Raw genomic sequence first — 20225 nt, forward strand, 5'->3', positions numbered from 1 at the left:
GTCAGCCATAGGTATGCGTCTGTCCCCTCCCTCTGGGCGTTTTGAAGTGTCACAGGTCCCCCAGTGGCTCCTGTGTTCCCCGTTCCTGAGGGGTTTGACTGTCATTCCAGATGAAGAGCATGAGCGTGGGGGACCCCCGAACCTTCCCGTTCATCGAGCCCCCACCACCGACCAGCTTGGAGACGGCCATCCTCTACCTCCGGGACCAGGGGGCGCTGGACGGCTCAGAGGCCCTCACCCCCATCGGGTCCCTGCTGGCACAACTGCCAGTGGACGTCGTGATTGGTGAGGACCACCGCCCCCTGGGGGTGATCACGGAGGGTCCTGAGAATGGGTGTGGGACGCTGCTCACTCTCTGAGTGACCTGGAGGCAAGGCTGTTCTGTCTCTGGGCCCTGTCCATTCATTCACAGGTCCTCTGTGCCACACACTGTTCTAGCACCAGGGCTACAGCAGCAAACAAAACAGATGCTTCTTTCCTGTGCCCAGCCCAGCCCCAGCTTCACCCTGGTCCCGCCTTCCTGTGGTTATAAGGATGTCACAGCTGCCAGCCTCTTCCTCTTACTCATCCCTGAGTCATGCCAGCCCCTCCCAAGGAGCTTGCTAACCGGGGCATATTCATCTTCATCTTGCCCGATTCTCCTGACTCAGGACATCCTGTATTTACCAACCATCCACGGCCCAGAGAATGGTCCCAGCTGAGCTCTGCCACCTGGGGCATCATTTCCCAAGCCTGGTGCTCAAGGGAGCTTGCTGCCCGCGTCAACGTTAAAGTCCCCGTCATTGTGACACGCTAGAGCTGCAGTATGGGCAGCAGGCTGGGTACTGCCCACCCTGAGGGCCTCCCACGGCTATGGAAGTGATTTCTGTTTGTGTTACAAGAGGACAGGGATAGTGCAGAGAGAATCGGATCTGAGAAGAAAGAGAATGTTCTGTGAGCCTTTGCTGTATGTCAGCGTGGAAGACTCTGTGGCCATTATTTCATTTTCATCTGGTGAGGGTAGGGCCTCAGGCGTCCCTGTTGTACAAATGAGGAAAACAAGGCTCAGAGAAAGCGCGTCCAGGGAGGCACTCGTCAGGGAGGCACGCCCCAGCCAGGCTGGCACCGTCGGTCCCTGAGCCCTGCGGGGCGGGCGGCACAGATGACGCGGTGCCGAGCAGTTCTGGGCCCAGGTGGCTCATTGCCGGTCTTCCTCCGTGCCAGTAAGCACCCAGTGCTTCACAGTGAAACAGTTCATGCTCACAGCACGTAGACGCTGCTGTTAGCCCATTTCACAGATGGAAAAACAGAGGCACCGAGAGGTGGAGGGACTTGCCTGAGGTGACAGAATTAAGGGTTCAGGGACAGCCTTGCTTTTCTGCCCATCTTTATCTTATGAGGCTAGCTGTGTAACAGGAACTTTCTGGAAAGGTAGGCAGGGGAACAGTGAGGATGAGTCAGGTCACTTCCACTGGCAGGTGGAAGCAGTCTTTCATCACGCTGGGAGCTGATTCTGGATGTGAGTCTGTCCCCCTGGCTCCCGAGGCCCTCTGGGGGTAAGGTGGAGGGTGGGTCAGGGGTCCCTGAGGAGTGGGGAACACCGTCGGGCACCCAGGAGGCTCAGCGTGGGTCTTCCCCCAGGAAAGATGCTGATCCTGGGCTCCATGTTCCACCTGGCCGAGCCCGTTCTCACCATTGCCGCTGCCCTCAGCGTCCAGACGCCCTTCACCCGCAGCACCCAGAGCAACCCCGAGTGCGCGGCGGCGCGGCGGCCCCTGGAGAGTGACCAGGGCGACCCCTTCACGCTCTTCAACGTCTTCAACACCTGGGTGCAGGTGAGCTTGGCAGCACCCTCCCCCACCCCAGTTGCCTGGCTGTCATTCTGCATGGAATCAGGGCTTTGCGCTCCACCCCCACCCCAGGGAGGACCCCTGAGGCCCCTGCAGACCGGGCCTGGCTGGGGAGAACCCCGAATCCACTTTTCCTGGGACGAGCACATGCTGAGGGGAGCCTGGGGTCTCTAAGCACTGACTAAAGCCAGCACTGTCGGCTTTTTAGATGCCTTAGGGAGTATCTGTGTGTTGAACACATGTTCCCTGGCCTTAGGGGGTGTCTGTGTATTGAACACATGTTCCCTGACCAGGCCTGGTCCTGTCCTGAGCTGTGCTAGGGACCCGGTGGTGACTAAACTCACCTGGCCCTGCCCTCCTGCAACTCCCAGTCCAGTGCAGGGAGGCAGACCGTCCTTGGACAGTGACCACCCAGAATGGGCTGCAGTGGGGAGTCCCCGGGGCTCAGAGAGCCCCAGAGGGCTGTCTGACCCTTAGTAGTCTGGGAGGACTTCCTGTAGGAGGAGGCATTGGGGCTGAGACCTGGAAGAGGGAGAGCAGGTATCGTTGAGGGAGGGCTGACAGGTCTCCCGCCAGCCTCACATCTTCCCAGTGGCTGGTGTTGGGGTCTTGTCTAGGTGGTGAGTCAGCACCCCCACCCCTTCCCTCGGCTGGTCAGGCCCTGACCTCCTGGGGTCTGGACCTCCACTCAGGTGAAATCTGAACGGGGCAGAAACTCACGCAAGTGGTGCCGCCACCGTGGCATCGAGGAGCACCGGCTGTATGAGGTGGCCAACCTGCGGCGCCAGTTCAAGGTGAGGCCTGGGAGAAGGGGTGGGGGCTGGCCCCCCGGGGAAGGCAGCCGGGAACAGACTTGGGGCATGGGGGTGGGAGGAGGTAGAGGGAGAGTATGCGTGAACACCCTCCCCGGCGTGGCATCTCCTCTTCTCTGACAGCAGCGTCAAAGCCCCTCCCCACACCCACCTCCCCCACCATCACATGGCTAGGTGTTGGGTGGGGCCAGGGCAAAGGGGTGAAAATCCAGAAGGGCTTCCTGGAGGGGTGGACAAGGTCTGCTGTCACGAGTCACATCCTCACGAAGAGCCTCGTTCTTGAGCTGGGGTGCTGAGGTGGCCACGCAGGCCGAGTGCTGGGAGGTGTGGAGCATGGGCTAGGGTGGGTGGGCTTCAGTAGTGATGGTTAGAGGCACCGTCTGGAGCGGGACACCTCAGCACTGAATCTGAGCTCTGCTGCTTGCTAGCAGTTCAACCTCCGGCAAGTTACCGGGCCTCTCAGGGCCTCAGCTTCTCCCTCAGAAAATGGGGAAGCAAAAAATAGTCCTGCCTCCAGCATTCCTGTGAGGACTAAATGAGTTAATACTTTGCAGTTTTTTTTGTATCTACTTTATTCCTTTATTTGGGCCGCGCTAGGTCTTCATTGCTGAGTGCAGGCTTTCTCTAGTTGCTGCAAGCGGGGCTCCTCTCTAGTTGTGGTGCTCGGGCTTCTCGCTGCCGTGGCTTCACTTGTTGTGGAGCACAGGCTTTAGGGTGGGTGGGCTTCGGGGGTTGGGGCACCGGACTTAGTTACTCTGCAGCATGTGGGATCTTCCCAGACCAGGGGGCGAACTGATGTCCCCTGCATTACATGGTGGTGGATTTGTAACCACTGGACCACCAGGTAATCCCTGCAATTTTTATTGTTATTATTAAGATGTGGTTCTGCAGGTGGTTTGTGTCATTAATATTCCACGGGCATCTTTCCCTTCGAGCACAAAAAGGCTCTGGTGCTGGGGAATTCTAGCCCCCTGTTGTGTGGCATGCCGTGGAATGAAAATAAAATAAAACAGCTTCTGATGTAGCCATTCCCCTTGGCTGCAGATCTTGGAGTGTGCAGTCACCACCAAGGCCTCCCGTGTGTTAATGTGTCCCCACATTCAGACATCCCCTTCGTACTTGACATCATCTCTCAACGTCTTTGACTTTCTAAAGAGTGGTGGTTCAACCTTTGTTGGGCCCCAGATGCTGAGAAACGGGAGAAAAGTGGGGGTGCTTTTCCTTTTCTCACTCCCATGAGATATCCTGCCTCTTCTCATTGGTTGGGGCTCAATGAGAAACAGAGGGTCAATACAGTAGGTTCCCTGGGACGCTGTTTCTCGAGGTGTGGGCAGGAGGTTTCTCAGGGGCTTTGGAGTCATGGGGAGGGTCCATGATTTCTAAATTCCGCACCCCACTGCTCCCCCACCCCACCCCGGAGATTGTGGTTCAGTCGTTCTGGGTGGGGCGCAGGTGTTGACATTTCTTTTTTTAAATAATTTTATTTATTTATTTATGACTGTACTGGATCTTTGTTGCAGCTAGCGGGGGCTACTCTCTAGTTGCGGCGCACAGACTTCTCATTGCAGCGCTTCTCTTGCTGCAGGGCATGGGCTCCAGGGTGTGTGGGCTCAGTAACTGAGGCTCCGGGGCTCTAGAGCGTAGGCTAAGTAGTTGTGGTGCAGAGGCTTAGTTGCTCCGAGGCATATGGGACCTTCCTGGACCAGGGATCGAACCTGAGTCTCCTGCATTGGCAGGCGGGTTCTTTACCACTCGGTCACTAGGGAAGCCCTGGTATTTGTGACAACTTCCCAGATGATCCCAGATGCTGCTGCTGTTATTGGCCAAAGCACCACACTCTGAGAAGTGTTTTACTGTAGGAACCTCAAGGGGCTGGTGCAGGCCTGGAGGGGCAGGTGGGCGTGTAACCAGAGCCCGGGGACAGCTGGGTGGAGAGGCTGTGTGACCTGAGGCCCCAGCAAGGACCCTGCATGGTAATGATCACCCGGCCTCCTCTCCTCTCTCCTGTCCCCTGGCCTGGGTGTTCTGTTGGCCAGCGATGAAGACAGTTCTCTTTCCTAAAACAGTCACGTGCCCAGCACCATGCAAAGAGTTGTTGTTTTTACTTCCCTGACCAGGGATCGAACTTGGGCCCTGGCAGTGAAAGCGCCAAATCCTAACCACTGGACCACCAGAGAATTCCCAGAAAGTGGTTCTCTTTTTTTTTTTTTTTTTAGAAAGTGGTTCTCTTATAGCCCCTTTCAGCTCCAGCTGGGAGTTCCCAGGAGGGTCCCCGTTTGTCATTTGAGGACAAGGGTGGCTCTAAGGGTGAGGTCATGGGCCAGCTAGCTGCAGGCCCCCAACTGGAACGTGCGTCTGGGCCCAGAGTGCGCCTGACCGTGTCCCTGACTTGGGCTCCATCCGCCCCCAGGAACTGTTGGAGGACCACGGGCTGGTGGCCGGCGCCCGGGCACCGCAGCCAGGGGACAGCTATAGTCGGCTACAGCAGCGGCGGGAGCGCCAGGCGCTCTATCAGCTGAAGCGCCGGCATGAGGAGGGCGCGGGGCGCAAGCGCAAAGTGCTGCGAGTCCAGGACGACCAGGACGGCTGGTCCAGCGACGAGGATCGGGGTGGCTCAGTCTCCCGGGGGGCCGGCGACAGCGTGGACATCCAGGTGGGGCGCCATGGGGTGGTCTGGGGCCTGGGGCGGTGGGGATGGAGTTTATCAGAGCGGGGACTCCTCATCTCAGGAGGTTGGTTTCCGTGGACAGGTGTCTACTGAACCCCTGAGATCCCCAGACCCCAGTTCCAACCCCTTGGGTGGTGGGGAGGGCCTCAGGAACCCACCTTCCCCTGTGTTGTCCCCAGGACGTGAACTTCAAGCTCCGACACAATCTGGAGCAGCTGCAGGCGGCCACCAGCTCAGCCCAGGCCCTGACTAGGGACCAGATGGCCCTGCTCAAGCTGGTGCTCGGCCGGGGCCTCTACCCGCAGCTCGCCGTCCCCGACCCGCTCAACAGCGGCCGCAAGGACTCGGACCAGGTGTGTCTCCTTCCTGTCTGTGTCTTGTCACCTGTCACCCCTTCCCAGCGCCTGCTCTGTGCTGGGGTTAGAGCACTGACCGAGGCAGCCCTGGCCCTGTCCTTGTGGGGTGCAGTCTAATGATGGGGGCGGGGGAGAGACTCGTGCCCAGACACTGACCCAGAGTGGGATGGGGACCCAGGGGCTGAGGGGACAGGGGCACCTGATCAGCGTGGGAGGGAATCAGGGAGGGCTTCCTGGAGGAGGGGGTTTGCGTTGCGATGAGGAGGAGGGAACCTGGCGGCGGGGAGAGCAGGTCTGAGCCTCTGTCCCTTGGCATCCGCCTTGCACGCCTTCAGATCTTCCACACCCAGACCAAGCAGGGCGTCGTGCTGCACCCCACCTGCGTCTTCACCAATAGCCCCGAGGTGCTGCACACGCAGGAGCAGGCGGCCAGGGGCGGCGACGGGAGCCGAGGTACCGGGAGCCCAGGCACCGGGAGCCCAGGCGGGGGTGGGAGAAGCCCTCTATCAGGGGTGTGCGGGGGCACAGTGATCTTGGGGTGCCCCTTGCCATCGGGGGTTGCCCCCTCACACCTCCCATCCTCTGCCTTCCCTGGGGCTGCTGACCTGAGACCTGCAGGTCCCAAGAGCCACGCCTGGCTGGGTGGCCTTGGGGGGTCTACGCCTCTCTCCACCGAGCCTCGCCCTCCCCATGTGGTGCTGGCTGTCCGGAGCCGGTCCCGAAGCCTGAGGTTTGCACCATTAGGGCAGCGCCTGCCAGGAGAGGAGTCAAGGGAGCTCTGTGAACCTCAGAGCCTGGTCCTTCCCAGGGCGGGTGGTCCCCCAGCCCCAGTGTTCAGGCAGTTGCATTCGATCTGCCTTCTAGTGGGATCCAGGCCAAAAGGTGGCCACTCGGGCCAGGCCGGTCTGCAGGGGCGCCCTTCCCCAGGTGCAGGCCCTGCACTCCCTGAGTGTTGTGGGCTTTGTCTGAGCACTGAAACACAACTCATCCTTCTCTTGTTTGTAAAGAAAGTAACACACTGCGTTAAAATGCAGATAGTAACCCCACAAGATAAAGTTGATGATTTTAAACACTAAAGATAGAATTTGAAATTTTCTCTCTAATCTTTTTCTTTGTAAAAAAAGTTATTTATTCTTTATGAAGGAGAATTGCTTTACAGTATCGTGTTAGTTTTTGCCATACATTGACATGACATCTTTTTTTTTTTAATGTTTATTTATTTGTTTGACTGCACTGGGTCTTAGTTGAGGCATTCGAACTCTTAGTTGGGCCGTGTGGGATCCATTTCCCTGACTAGGGATCGAACCCAGACCCCTGCATTGGGAGCTCAGGCCTTTAGCCACTGGACCACCAGGGAAGTCCCTCTAATCTTTAAGTTGTGTAAATTCCTAGTCAGTGTATCCTCTTCCTATTACAGTAAGTCCCCTACACATGAACGAGTTCCATTCTAAGAACATGTTCATAAGTCCTATTTGTTCATAAGTCTTAACACAGCGAGGACCCATCTAACACAATCAGTTATCTAGTACTGTAATAGGTTTATAATATGTTCACATCTTTGAAAGTTTGCAGTCTGGGGGTTTGTGTGTAGGGGACTTACTGTACATGGTGTTTCTCTGTTTTAAAAACTAATGATTTATGTATTTATTTTGTTTTTGGCTGTGTTGGGCCTTTGTTGCTGCACGGGCTTTTCTCCAGCCGCAGTGCGCAGGCTTCTCGTTGGGGCCCCCAGCCTCTGGAGCACAGGCTGAGTAGCTGTGGCGCATGGGTTTAGTAGCTCTGCAGACATGGGGGGTCTTCCTGGATCAGAGATCAGACCCATGTCTCCTGCCTTGGCAGGTGGATTGTTTACCCCGAACCACCAGAAAAATCCTGTTTTTCTCCTTTTTGAAAACATTTAGAAAGTTCCAGGCATCTTTTAAGCAGAGAGACTGTGATGAACCCTCTGTGACCTTACCCAGGTGCAGCCATCAGCATTTTCCATCCTTGTTTATTCTGTCCCCTTGAGTTTTTTCCCTCGTCTTTGCTGGAGCATGTTAAAGCAGGTTCCAGGCATCTTACCAGTTAGTAATAATAATAAAAATCCTATTCATAAGGACAGTTATTTTGTATCACCACAGTGCTGTCATCCATCAGCCCTAACAAAATTAGCAACAATTCTTAATATCACTGCATAGCCGAAATCACATTGAGCTTGGCAGAGTGTTTAAGAATATGCCACAGACATTTTATCCTTATACATGTTCTTTGTGTGGACGTTTGAATGGGGCTTCCCTGGTGGCTCAGATGGTAAAGAATCTGCCTGCAGTGCAGGAGACCTGGGTTTGACCCCTGGGTCAGGAAGATCCCCGGGAGAAGGGAATGGCTACCCACTCCAGTATTCTTGCCTGGGAAATCCCACTGACAGAGGAGCCTGGCGGGCTACAGTCCATGGGGTCACAGAGTCAGACACGACTGTAGTGACTAACACTTCACTGGAATAGCGGGGGTGGGACAGACCTCCTCTGGTGGGAATGATGGGTGTGTGTTGGGGGGTGGGGTGGGGAGGGGATGCTGAGCTGCCCCCTTGACCCTCTCAGATGACAGGGACAAGATGAGCAGCAAGCACCAGCTTGTCGCCTTCGTCTCCCTCCTGGAGACCAACAAACCATATCTGGTGAACTGTGTCCGCATCCCCGCTCTGCAGGTGGGTCCCACCCCAGCCTCCCCGCCTCCCTCCCGACTGCCGACTGCCGATGCCTTGGCTGTGTTCCTTGGGGCAGGGGCCCCGGGGGGTGGGGGCGGGCCTGGAGGAGCCGTCTGCCCCCAGGCTGGCTGCTGTCTCCTCCTCCCGGTATCCAGTCATTACTGGCCGAGCGCCTGCCCGGTGCCAGCACTGGGGAAGACACACAAGGCAGGACCCAGTCCCTGCCCCGCCGGAGCTCACATCTCGCTGGGAAGGGCGGGCAGCAGCAATAAACACCGTGCCGCAGTGAATGATAGAGCAGAGTGCAAAGAACAGGGTGAAGGGGCTAGGGAGGGGAGGGCGGGGAAGGGGGCAGGCTCTAGTATGGGATTAGGCCATCTGGGTGGGCCTCACTGAGAAGGTGCAGTCAGGCAAAGGCCTGAACGTGGGAGGGGTTGTAGGGATCTCTGGGGGAAGAGCGACCTAGGCAGGGGGAAGAGCAAGTGCAAAGGCCCTGGGGTACCACATGCACGGCTGGAGCAGAGTCGGGGTGGGGGGGAGAGGCTGAGGGGAGGTCAGGGAGGAGGGTGAGACCAGATCTCCCTCCTCCCCACCACCAGAGGGTTCTGAGCAGAGCTGGATCAGGGACTGACTTGGGGCAGAGTCCGCGAGCCCAGCAGGGAGGCGACTGCAGTCATAGGACAGGAGCGGATGGTGGTGGGGACTGAGGATGGGGGTGGGTGAATGGGGGGCGGGCAGGAGCCCAGTTGGACGGGGGCCGCTCTCAGATGGCGTCACGCCTGTCCACTGCTTCCTGTCTCCTGCCCCCTCGCTTCCAGTCCCTCCTGCTGTTCAGCCGGTCCCTGGACACCAATGGTGACTGCTCCCGCCTTGTGGCCGACGGCTGGCTGGAGCTCCAGCTCGCAGACACTGAGAGTGCTGTCCGGCTCCTGGCGGCTTCCCTGCGGCTCCGGGCCCACTGGGAAAGCACCCTGGACCGGCAGCTGGCCCGCCAGGCCCAGCGGCGGCTGGAGAACGAAGAGGAGGAGGAGGAGGAAGCCCCTGTCGACCACAAGGAGGTGGCGGCTCTGAGCAGGGAGCTGTTGCAGTTCATGACATCCAAGGTACCCACCTCCCGGGCACCTGCCCCTTGGCTGGAGGGGCCGTCAGCCATAGGGATGAAGGCTCCAGAGGGCCCTGGCTTCTAGCTAATCGAGATGCCCACATGTGGGGCTTTTCAAACCAAAGAGGTTGATGACAGGCTCAACGTCACACAGCTGGTAAGGGTGAACCCAAGATTTGACCCCAGGAGCCACCCCATTAAGCCCTGCAGCCCTTATTCAATAGATGCGCAAGAATACCTGCTGCATCTGGGGTGCAGGTTACCCCTTAGTAGCGGTTAAGGGTGTACATGATATGAGAGAGAAGCTGTGAGGTGCCTGGAAGACAGATGGGAAGAACTGGACAGAGCATGCTTGAAACCAAACCCCCACTTCTTTATGTGGTGTGTGGGTTGAGAATTACTTCTGATTCTACTACACATGGATGTGGTGGGACCTAGAGGACTAGAGAAAGGGGAACTGGCTGACATGAGAGAGTAGAAGAGGCAAGGTGGCCACACTTGAAGGTCAGACTTGAGGTCTGAATGTGTTCCCACAAGGGATGAGGACAGAAGGGGACTGGCGAAAGCAGGTAAGGGAGTGTTCTAGACAAGCCTTTGGTCATGAGTATCTGAAACCAGGGTGTGAGTGGCTTAAGCAATTGATCCCCATAACTGAGAAATCCAGGGGTGGACTTCAGGCACAGCTGGATCCAGGTGCTCCCATTATGTCTACCTATCTCCTGTCTGCTGATAGAGTCTGTCTGCTCTATCTCCTGTCTCTCTTTGCTCAGGTTTCCTACAGCCTCCGGCGGCTCACAGGGCTGGAAGTCCAGAACCTCTATGTGGGACCCCAGACCATCACGGCTGCCCCCAGTCTCCCTGGCCTCTTTGGCAACTCTACCCCATCCCCCCACCCCACCAAAGGGGGCTACGCAGTCACTGACTTCCTTACCTACAACTGCCTCACGGTGAGCATGGACACGCACCTTGGCCCCTCGTCCTCCTGCCCCTGAGAGTGGGATTTTACAGATTCCCCCCGGCACCCCCAACCACATTCCAGCTTAGTCCAGGGATGCAGTTTCAGAAAGGGCCTGCCAGCCCGGAGGACTTCTGGGAAGGTCCCAGGCTGGCGGTGGGGAACGGGGCAGGGAGCCAAGCCCTGACACAGCCCGACTGTCACAGAGCGACGCGGACCTGTACAGCGACTGTCTCCGCACTTTCTGGACCTGCCCGCACTGCGGCTTGCACATGCCCCTGACGCCCCTGGAGCGCATCGCCCATGAGAACACCTGCCCCGAGGCCCCTCAGGACGGCCCTCCAGGTGAGGCTGGCGCGGGGCCCGGATGCCTGTGTCTGCCCAGCTGCCCATCCAGTCTGCATCTGGGCGTTCGCTCCCCACTCTGGGGATCCATGACCTCAACCCTCTGCCTGGCTGGTGCCACATATGGGCTTTGTCACTGAGACCCAGAGCCCGGGACAAGGAGGGCCTGGAGCCACCTCATTCTTGTGTCTCTGTCTGTCTCTCTTGGTCTCTGTCGCCTCCTGTCTGATCTGCCTCTGGGTTTCTGTTTCTCTTTTTCTCTGTTGTCCCCAAGCCGTCTCTGCCTTGGCCACATCCACCCTGTTGTCACCTGGAGGACGCCGCAGCGCGTAGACCTGGGCAGAGCCTGCTGTGGCGCATCCCACGTCACACACTGGCACTCATGGGGAGATGGCTGCGGGGCCATGTGGTCCCCCCCCAGGGCTCTCTCTGTCTCTCTCACAGTCTCTGTGTCTCCACTTGTGTCTTTGTCTCTCTCACCCTGTGGGGACACAGAGTAAAGACTTGCCTCTCTGTGTGTGTATTAATCAGGGAAGGCTTCCTGAAGGAGGCAGAGTTGAAATTCCCCAGAGGCCAGGAGAGAGCCTGAGCCGCAGGGTTTCCTGGTATTTGGGTGGGGGTGAGAGCATTCAGTGAAGTATCCCCCTCAACCCCCTTCTCCTCTCCCCTAGGGGCTGAGGAAGCTGCCCCCGAGCCCCTCCAGAAGGCATCTGCCCTGCAGAAGCCCTACCACTGTGAGGCCTGCCAGAAGGACTTTCTGTTCACGCCCACGGAAATTCTGCGGCACCGGAGGCAGCATGTGTGAGCCCAGCCTGTCCCGGACCAGGGCCAAGACCAGGACTGCCGCCCTCGCTCCCAGCCTAGGCTCGGAACTCTGACCTGGGCCCGGCCCGTGAATAAACTCTCACTGATGGACTCGGGTCTTTAAGCCTGCCCATCCATAAAGTGGGCATCCCAGGTGGTGCAGTGGTAAAAAAACCTGCCTGCCAATGCAAGAGACGCAGGAGAGGCGGGTTGGATCCCTGGGTCGGGAAAATCCCCTGGAGAAGGAAATGGCAACCCCCTCCAGTAATTTTGCCTGGAGACTCCCCATGGACAGAGGAGCCTGGCATGCTGTAGTCCATGGGGTCACATAGACACGACTGAGCACGTGTGCGCACACATCCAGAAATCAGCAGCCATCTCTGCTGGTCCTCCACGTGGTCTGACTCATCCCTCCTATTGCAGCGGCCACCTGATGCGTCCTGGGGTAAATCCCGGGAGTTGAGGTTGAGCAGGCTGAGCAGGGACCTCAGATTGGAGAAGGCAGTGGCAACCCATTCCAGTATTCTTGCCTAGAGAATCCCATGGACAGAGGAGACTGGTGGGCTGCCGTCTATGGGGTCACACAGTCGGACAAGACTGAAGCGACTTAGCAGCAGCAGCAGCAGGGACCTCAGGCTGCAGGTCCAGGGTCTGATCGCCCCTGGTGACTGCTCTCCCTGTCTATCCTCATGGCCTCTGCTTTCCCTCGAACTCGGAGACCCCGGATTGGCCCATTCTCGTGTGCGGCTTCGGGAGCTGGGTGGGGTGGGGTCAGTGTTCTGTGGGCCCACGGGCTTCCTGGTCATGGGGGCCATTCTGCTGTGCTGTCCGTGGGCAGTTCTCAACCGTCCCCTCAAGACTCCCTGACCACATTTCCCCCATGGACATGAAAAGGAGAGGGAATGCTGTGAACAATGGTGTGATTCAATTCTATGACTCAGGTTGAAATCTGGGTGATGGCAGGATGGATGTGGTCAAGACAGAGACCATCATGGGGTAGAAGACAGACCAAGAGACACAGCAAGAAAGAAAGAGAGAGAGAGAAACTACCTGAACTCAAGAAGAAATAGATAAACTGCACAATGCTATCTGTGGGGTTAGCCAAAAATTTCATTTGGGTTTTTCATAGCAGCCTACGGAAAAACTCGAATGAACTTTTGGCCAACTTAATGCCAAGGCAATTTAATTCATAGTTAGGGATGCAGAGAACAGGCTTGGATGGGTTCACTGGTGACCTCCAGCAGACAGGGACTGAAGACATGACACTCAACACTGGCTCATTCAGTGGGGAGGAGGACGCCTCTGGGCCAGCACTGCCCTGATGCCAAAGCCAGACCCAGAACCGCTTCCTGGGGGTTTAGCAATTCACAATCTGCCACGGATAAAAAGAACAGTAGTACATCGTGGTCAGGCCATTTCTCTAGTGATACAGAGTCGATTTAACGTTTGAGAGTCAATTAATGCGATTCACCCTGTTAAAAACAGAAAGGGCATTTGACAAATTTCAACACCTTGTGGCCTTGGATAAAGCCCCTTAACCTCTCTGCTCCAGCTTTTTTTTCCTCTGACAAATGAATGCAGCTAAAATTTTTCTCAGAAGGTTCATTTTGATGCAGAAGCCTTGCTTGGACTTAAGTCTAATAATTAAATAAATATAAAAATAAAATTAATAACTAGAATCATTAATAATATAATAAAAGTGCAAGTAAAAAATGGTAATTGGACTAAATCAAAATTAGAAAACTGCTCTACAAAAGATACTAAGAAAAATAACAAAAAATGCAAAGGCAAGTGTAGACATGGAGAAAATACTATATACATATAACATGTGTCATATACAATTAACTGTACATATTACATAAATATAGAAACTATGTTATACAAAAAATTCAAATCAATAAGACAACTACTTTATAAGTGGCAAATACTGAATATAAACCCAAAAAATAGAAAAGCATGGTTAATAAGCCCATGAAAAAATACTTGCCATCATTAGCCGTCAGGGATGCAATTAAAACCACAATATATATCACAATAATGCTCATTAGAATGGCTAACATAAAAAACCGAATGCTAAGTCAGTATGTGGCACAAGCAGAGCTCCCATACATTGCTGGTGGGAGCGTTAATTGGTAAAACGACTGGGAAAAAAATTCAAGAATCTCCTAAAATTGAACCTGGGCATGTCCTCTATGACCCGGCAGTTCCACTTGTAAACACACACTCCACAGAAACGCACAAGGGTATTGTGTGTTGGCAATAGCATTATTTGTAACTAGAACCCCACCAAATGCCTATTGACAAAAAGAAAAGTAAATCGTGATCAATTCTTAGAACAGAAAGGCCTAAACCACAGCTCCATGCATCCTAACGGGGGTTGGGGGCGGGGCGGGGCAACACCAGCCAGGCTGCTGGAGGGGGCGCTCCAGGTCTGTTTCTTGGTCTGGATGCTGGTGGCACAGGTAGGTTTCATTTTCTGGGAAAACTCACCAAGCCAAAGATCCATGCATTTTTCTGTATATCATGCTTCAAGAGCAAATTTTAAAAGACTGGTGAATGAATGCCTATCAACTTTGCATTTTGAAAGATCCTGCTACACTGAAGTTGTACAAATTCCCCTCAAAGAAGATGAAAGCACCCATTTCCCCAACAGCCTCGCCAGCATTTAATCCGGGTCAATCTGGGTCACCTATCAGAATAGACATGTTTCCCTGGGGAACTAATGAATAGTAAGAGCTTCTGGAACTGTGAAGGAAGGGCCTTAACACCGTTGAGGAGCTGTGACCCAATTCTGATAGATGTTCTTACGGCCGTCTCTGGGCATTTAGAATTTCCTCCCTTCTTTCACATATTTTAAAGTCTTTTGAAATTTATTTTGTTTATTTTTGGTTGCACCGGGTCTTCGTTTCTGTGCTCAGTCTTTCTCTAATAGGAGCGGGGGCTGCTCTTCATTGCAGTGTGCCGGCTTCTCGTTGCCATGGCTTCTCTTATTGCAGAGAACAGACTCGAGCTCAGGCTCAGTAGTTGTGACCCACAGGTTTAGTTTCTCCATGGCGTGTGGAATCTTCCCGGACCAGGGATCAACACACGTCCCCTGCATTGGCAGGCAGATTCTTATCCACTGTGCCACCAGGGAAATCCCTATTTCTCTAGTTTTAATAGCTTGAGTTGGGAAGTCATTTTCAGGGGCCATAACAGAAAAGGGATAGAGACAATAAAGGAATGGAAATGTTTTGAGGGGGTAAAGTCGTCATGAACAAAGCCAGAAGACAAGCAACAGACTGGGAGAGGTGTTTGTAACATCTATGATGAATTGAAGCTTAAGGTCTGGAATATATAAAGAGCTGCTACAAACCAATAAGGAAATGACAAAGAGCCTAGGAAGGACAGAGTCAAAAGATTTTAGTCCACACAGAAGAAGAAATAGAAATGGCCCAGAATAATGTACAAAGATGCTAAGATTCACTTGAAGTTAGGAGAAATAATAATTCAGTACAGCTTGTTTGGAAGGACCTTCAGGAGAATCTATCAAATGACCTGTAAAAATGCCCCTTCCCTTGGACCAGTGATTCCACCTCCAGGAAGTTATCCTATAGACACACATATGTCTGGAAATAACATATGTTCAAGGATATTCATGCCAGCTTTATTTGTAGGAGCAAAAGATGGGAAACAGCTTAAATGTCTCTCCATATGAAACTGCTTAAATATTAATAAAACCCACCCAATATAATGGACCACTATGCAGACATGCCAAACAAAAGCAGGCTTTGTGCTGACACAAAAAATATCTCCAAGTTATACTAAGTGAAAGCGAGCAAGTTACAGAACCATGTGTCAAATGATCCCAATTTTTGAAAAATGAAAACATTTTGTTTGCAAGCATGCATTCTTAGTCGTGTCCAGCTGTTTGCAACCCCATGGCCTGCCAGCTCTGCTGTTCATGGGATTCTCCAAACAAGAATACTGGCGCAGGTTGCAATTTCTTCCTCCAGGGGATCGTCTCAACCCAGGCATCAAACCCACATCTATTAAGTCTCCTTCTTGGTAGGCGGATTCTTTACCCCGAGCCACCCACCCACCTGGGAAGCCCTTTGTTTGCTTACGCTCACATAACCGAATAGAATTACACACCAGCTGTAACAGATTCATAGCAAACTTAACTAATGGTCATCTCTGCAGAGGGGAGGCAGAGGAGGGGAAGGGAGGCAGGAAAGAGTGATTTTTCTTTTTAAATGTATTGAGGTCCAGTTTACATACAATAAAATGTCAGTTCATTTTGGCAAATACACTTGTGTAACCACCATCCCAATCAACACAGGACATTTTCAACACTCCAGAAAGTTCCATGGTTCCTGCCTCTGGTCAATGTCTCAGCCAGCCTCAGCCGCAGGCTGATCTTTTCTCTGTCACCATTTATTAGATTTCTCTTTTCTAGAATTTCACATAAATGGAATCATACAGCATGTCCTTTTTGTGGTATTCCATTGTCTGAATATTCCACAGACTCTTCATTCTCTAAATGGGTTATTTCCAGTGGGGAGGTGCTATTTATGAAATAAAGTTGCTATGAATGCTCACATGTAAGGTTTCATGTGGTCCTGTTTTCATTTCTCTTGAGTAAACACTTAATGACCAGAATGGCTGCCTTAGGTAATTGCTACACTTAAGGTGAGTGTATATTTATGTTTAAAAGAAACTACTAAGCAGTTTTCAAAGTGGTTCATCCATTTACCTTCCCTCTCACAGTATGAGTGTTCCAGTAGATCCACTTTGTGGTTTTTAATTTTCATTTCTCTGTTCCCTGATGACAAATGATGACGTGGGGCATCTTTTCATGTGCTTATTGGATATTTGGATCATCTCTTTTGTGGAGCACCCATTTACGTGTTAGATCTATTTTCTGTTGGGTTGTCTTTTTTCCCGCTCGTTTGTAGAGGTTCTTTAGACAGTCTGGATACAAATTCGTGTTGAATGTCTGTACTACACTGTCTTTTTATGTGTGGTTTGCCTTTCCATTTTAACGATGTCTGTTGAAGAGCAGAAGTTATTCGTCTTAACATACTTCAGTTTGTCCAATCTTCCTGTACAATTAGTGTTTTTGTGTCCTGTTAAAGATATCCCACAAATATTTATTGAGCACGTATTATGTCTGGTGGAGAAGGCAATGGCAATCCACTCCAGCACCGTTGCCTGGAAGCTCACATGGACAGAGGAGCCTGGTCGGCTGCATGGGGTAGGCTGCATGTAGCGACCATGGGGTCGCTAAGAGTCGGACACGACCCAGCGACTTCACTTTCACTTTTCACTTTCATGCATTGGAGAGGGAAATGGCAACCCACTCCGTGTTCTTGCCTGGAGAATCCCAGGGACGGAGGAGCCTGGTGGACTGCCGTCTATGGGGTCTCACAGAGTCGGACACGACTGAAGTGACCTAGCAGCAGCAGCGACTGCTCTAGGAATCTGGATGGGAAGTCTAAACTCGGCTTTTAGGAAGCTTTCCGCCGCAGACACTTGCACGCATGTGTGACGCGATTCTGTGCTTCTGCTTGCTTCAGCTATTCCTCTAGAGGGTAGTTTACTGTGATGCTAGAGCCACCCGGGGCTTCAGGACCCTTACTTGTTCAGAACTTTTTCAAGATCCTGCACGTTATGCTTTAGTAGTTCTATACTTTTCCAAAATAGGGTGCCCCAAATCGTATGAACCTCAGGCCCTATAAAGCCTGGATCCACCTCATTATAACAGAAAATTCGAAGCCACAAAGACTCTCATCAGTTGAGTTGTGGCTGAGTAAATTTCTCCCTGGAGCTCTACTTGGTTGTAGAAAGAGCAAAGTCTCCACTCGGGGTAGAATCATGGACTCAGCATGGACTAGGGGACTCCCCTGGTAGCCCAGTGGCTAAGACTCAGAGCTCCCAATGCAGGGGCTCTGGGTTCCATCTCTGGTCAGGGAACTAGGTCCCACGTGCCACAACTAAAGATCCCACGTGCCACAACTAATACTCGGTGCAGCCAAAGTAAATAAATAAAAATAGATACTAAAAAAAAGAAAATGGACCCAGGAGCCAAACGATCTAGATTCAAATCCTAGCCTTGCTACATACTTGCTGTGCAACCTTGGACAGGTTACCCGACCTCTCTGGGCATCAGCTGCTCCTTCTGCAAAATGGAGGGTAAAGAGAATATCTTTTTTGCTGGATTGTTTCAAAGATTAAGTGCATCCAAAAAGATTAAGTGAATCCATACATGTTATATAAAATGCTTAGAACAGGGCCTGGCACATAATAAGCATTATTTGGGTGTTTGCAATTACACCAAAGTGCATGCAACTTCACTTGGAACTTGGAGAGAAATACAGTGGTTCAAAAGCTTCCCAGGTGTCACTAGTGGTAAAGAATCCACCTGCCAATGCAGGAGATGTAAGAGACACTGGTTTGATCCCTGGGTTGGGAAGATCTCTGGAGGAGGGCATGGCCACCCACTCCAGTGTTCTTACCTGGAGAATCCCATGGACAGAGGAGCCTGGTGGGCTACAGTCCATGGGGTCACAAAGGTTTGGACACGACTGAAACGACTTAGCATGCATGCACGGGCACAGATGGTTCAAGGAGAGGAAATTCTGCAATCGGTGCTCAAGACTTCTGACAAATGCTCTTAACTTTTGACCCAGTGCTTGTACTCTTGGGAATGTACCCTAAGGAAATGGCCAGGAGTTTGGGGGAAAGCATAAGGAAGAGGCAAGTGCAAGGCAGGTCCATCAGAGCGCTGCGTAGGCCAGAAGGAATCATGGTCATGGTCGTGGGGGAGGGAGGCCTCTGTCCACTAAACCAGGGGTCAGACGCACCTGTCAGAACTGGAGTGTGTCTATGTTTGGATGCTTTGTGCAGAAAGCATGTAGGCTCTGCCCCCATTCACAATGGGATTCATCGAACTAACCTTATCATGCTCAAAGCCTCTTGGGTGGGGCATTCCAGAGGACTTTTTCCCCCCTTCTTATTACTTTTTCCAGCTTTTCTAAATTTTATATAATGGAGAAAACTTTAAAAAAAATTTTTCTTCAAAAAAAGAATATGCAAAGATGTTTGCTATTATGTTATTGGAAGAAAAAAAGACCAGAAACAGCCCAGAACTGGAATAGGAAATAGGTTTTTTACAATAATTCAAATGGCACACCAAACAAAGTGATGTTTCACAGCTTCCAGCAAATTTAATTTAGAAAGAATTTAGAATGACCCAGAGAAATACTCATGATTAGCTACAGAGAAGAATTAAATGAAGAGGACACACGATGACACCCACCCAGTAAAACCCTTGGGCTCACATAGAAGACTCACAACATGTCCTCTTCTCCCAGGGTCCCCCCTACACACACACACACACACACACACACTCACAACTGCTTTGGTCAAGGTCAGTGGTGACCTCAGTGGTTAGTCTTTGGTCTTCATCTAGGTCGTCCTCATTTTAATAATAATCAGCAGCCAATGGCTCACTCCTCTTTTCTCAGGACTAACCTCCTTTTCGGAGAAAGCAATGACACCCCACTCCAGTACTCTTGCCTGGAAAATCCATAGATGGAGGAGCCTGGTGGGCTGCAGTCCATGGGGTCGCTAAGAGTCAGACACGACTGAGCGACTTCACTTTCACTTTTCACTTTCCTGCATTGCAGAAGGAAATGGCAACCCACTCCAGTATTCTTGCCTGGAGAATCCCAGGGACGGGGGAGCCTGGTGGGCTGCCATCTATGGGGTCGCACAGAGTCGGACACGACTGAAGCGACTTAGCAGCAGCAGTAGCAGCAACCTCTTTCTCCCACTCCTATTGCCAAAGCAACCATCTTCTCTGGGAGCAAGTGCCTTCTGCCATTTCCGCGCCTGCCACGAGCCAAGGGTTCAGCACTTTGATATCTTCAGGTGCCATGTAGAAATTGGGTGGCGCTCTCACTTCTAAAAAGTCTGGCCCTGGGACTTCCTTGGTGGTTCAGTGGTGAACACGCCACACTCCCAACACAGGGGACCTGGGCTCAAGCCCTGATTGGGGAACTAGATCGCACATGCTGCAACTAGAGAAGGCTGTGCACCGCAAAAAAAGACTGGCCCTATTTCCCCAGATCCTTTCCCCACGTCCCTGCCCTGGCCATCACCCCCGAAACCCACAGGAGAAGCCTTCCTTGTCTCGCCCAGCTTCTGGTGATTTGCTGACGATCTTTGGCATTCCTTGGCTTGTATCTACACCACTGCAGTCCTCCATCTTCACGTGACTGTCTTTTCCTTCTGGAGTGTCTGTCCGTGTCCAAATGTTCCCTTTTAATAAGCAACATTTTTAAAAGGAACATATTAACAGTCATGTTGGATTAAGGCCCACCCACCATGACCTCATCTGAACTTGACCATCTGCTAAGACTCTCTTTCTAAATGAGGTCACGTTCACAGGTGAGGATTTCAGTATATTTCTTTGGGAGACAGAATTCCACTCATAACACCCCCCAGTCCACTTTCCAGGTCGCAGCCTGAGGGGCAAATTGCAAACCCAATTCTGTCATTTCTCTGCTCTACATTCTTCCAAGACAATGGAATATTATCAGCCAGGATCCTGAGGAACCTTGAAAATACTATGTTGAGTGAAAGAAGGGAGACACAAAAGACTTCATGTAGTATAATTTCATGT

The 20225-nt window shown here is 52.5% G+C and overlaps 1 protein-coding gene and 1 non-coding gene across 2 annotated transcripts in view; one reads left to right on the forward strand and one right to left on the reverse strand.

Annotated features, from left to right (window-relative positions):
• Positions 1–13168, forward strand: part of DHX34 (DExH-box helicase 34) — a 28587-nt gene extending 15419 nt beyond the window's left edge. Inside the window, exons 7-17 of the mRNA XM_043899622.1 lie at positions 111–285; positions 1621–1814; positions 2522–2623; positions 5052–5294; positions 5489–5662; positions 6001–6118; positions 8245–8351; positions 9170–9454; positions 10224–10400; positions 10615–10753; positions 11425–13168. Of these exons, the coding sequence (XP_043755557.1) occupies positions 111–285; positions 1621–1814; positions 2522–2623; positions 5052–5294; positions 5489–5662; positions 6001–6118; positions 8245–8351; positions 9170–9454; positions 10224–10400; positions 10615–10753; positions 11425–11558 (1848 nt within the window). The 3' untranslated portion in view covers positions 11559–13168. The remainder of the gene's footprint in view (positions 1–110; positions 286–1620; positions 1815–2521; positions 2624–5051; positions 5295–5488; positions 5663–6000; positions 6119–8244; positions 8352–9169; positions 9455–10223; positions 10401–10614; positions 10754–11424) is intronic.
• TRNAE-UUC lies at positions 4747–4818 on the reverse strand. The gene has a single exon. It is a non-coding gene; the product is annotated as a tRNA-Glu (tRNA).
• Positions 13169–20225: the final 7057 nt, after the last annotated feature.

The sequence above is a fragment of the Cervus elaphus genome, chromosome 4 (assembly GCF_910594005.1).
Source record: "Cervus elaphus chromosome 4, mCerEla1.1, whole genome shotgun sequence".
NCBI lineage: Eukaryota > Metazoa > Chordata > Mammalia > Artiodactyla > Cervidae > Cervus > Cervus elaphus.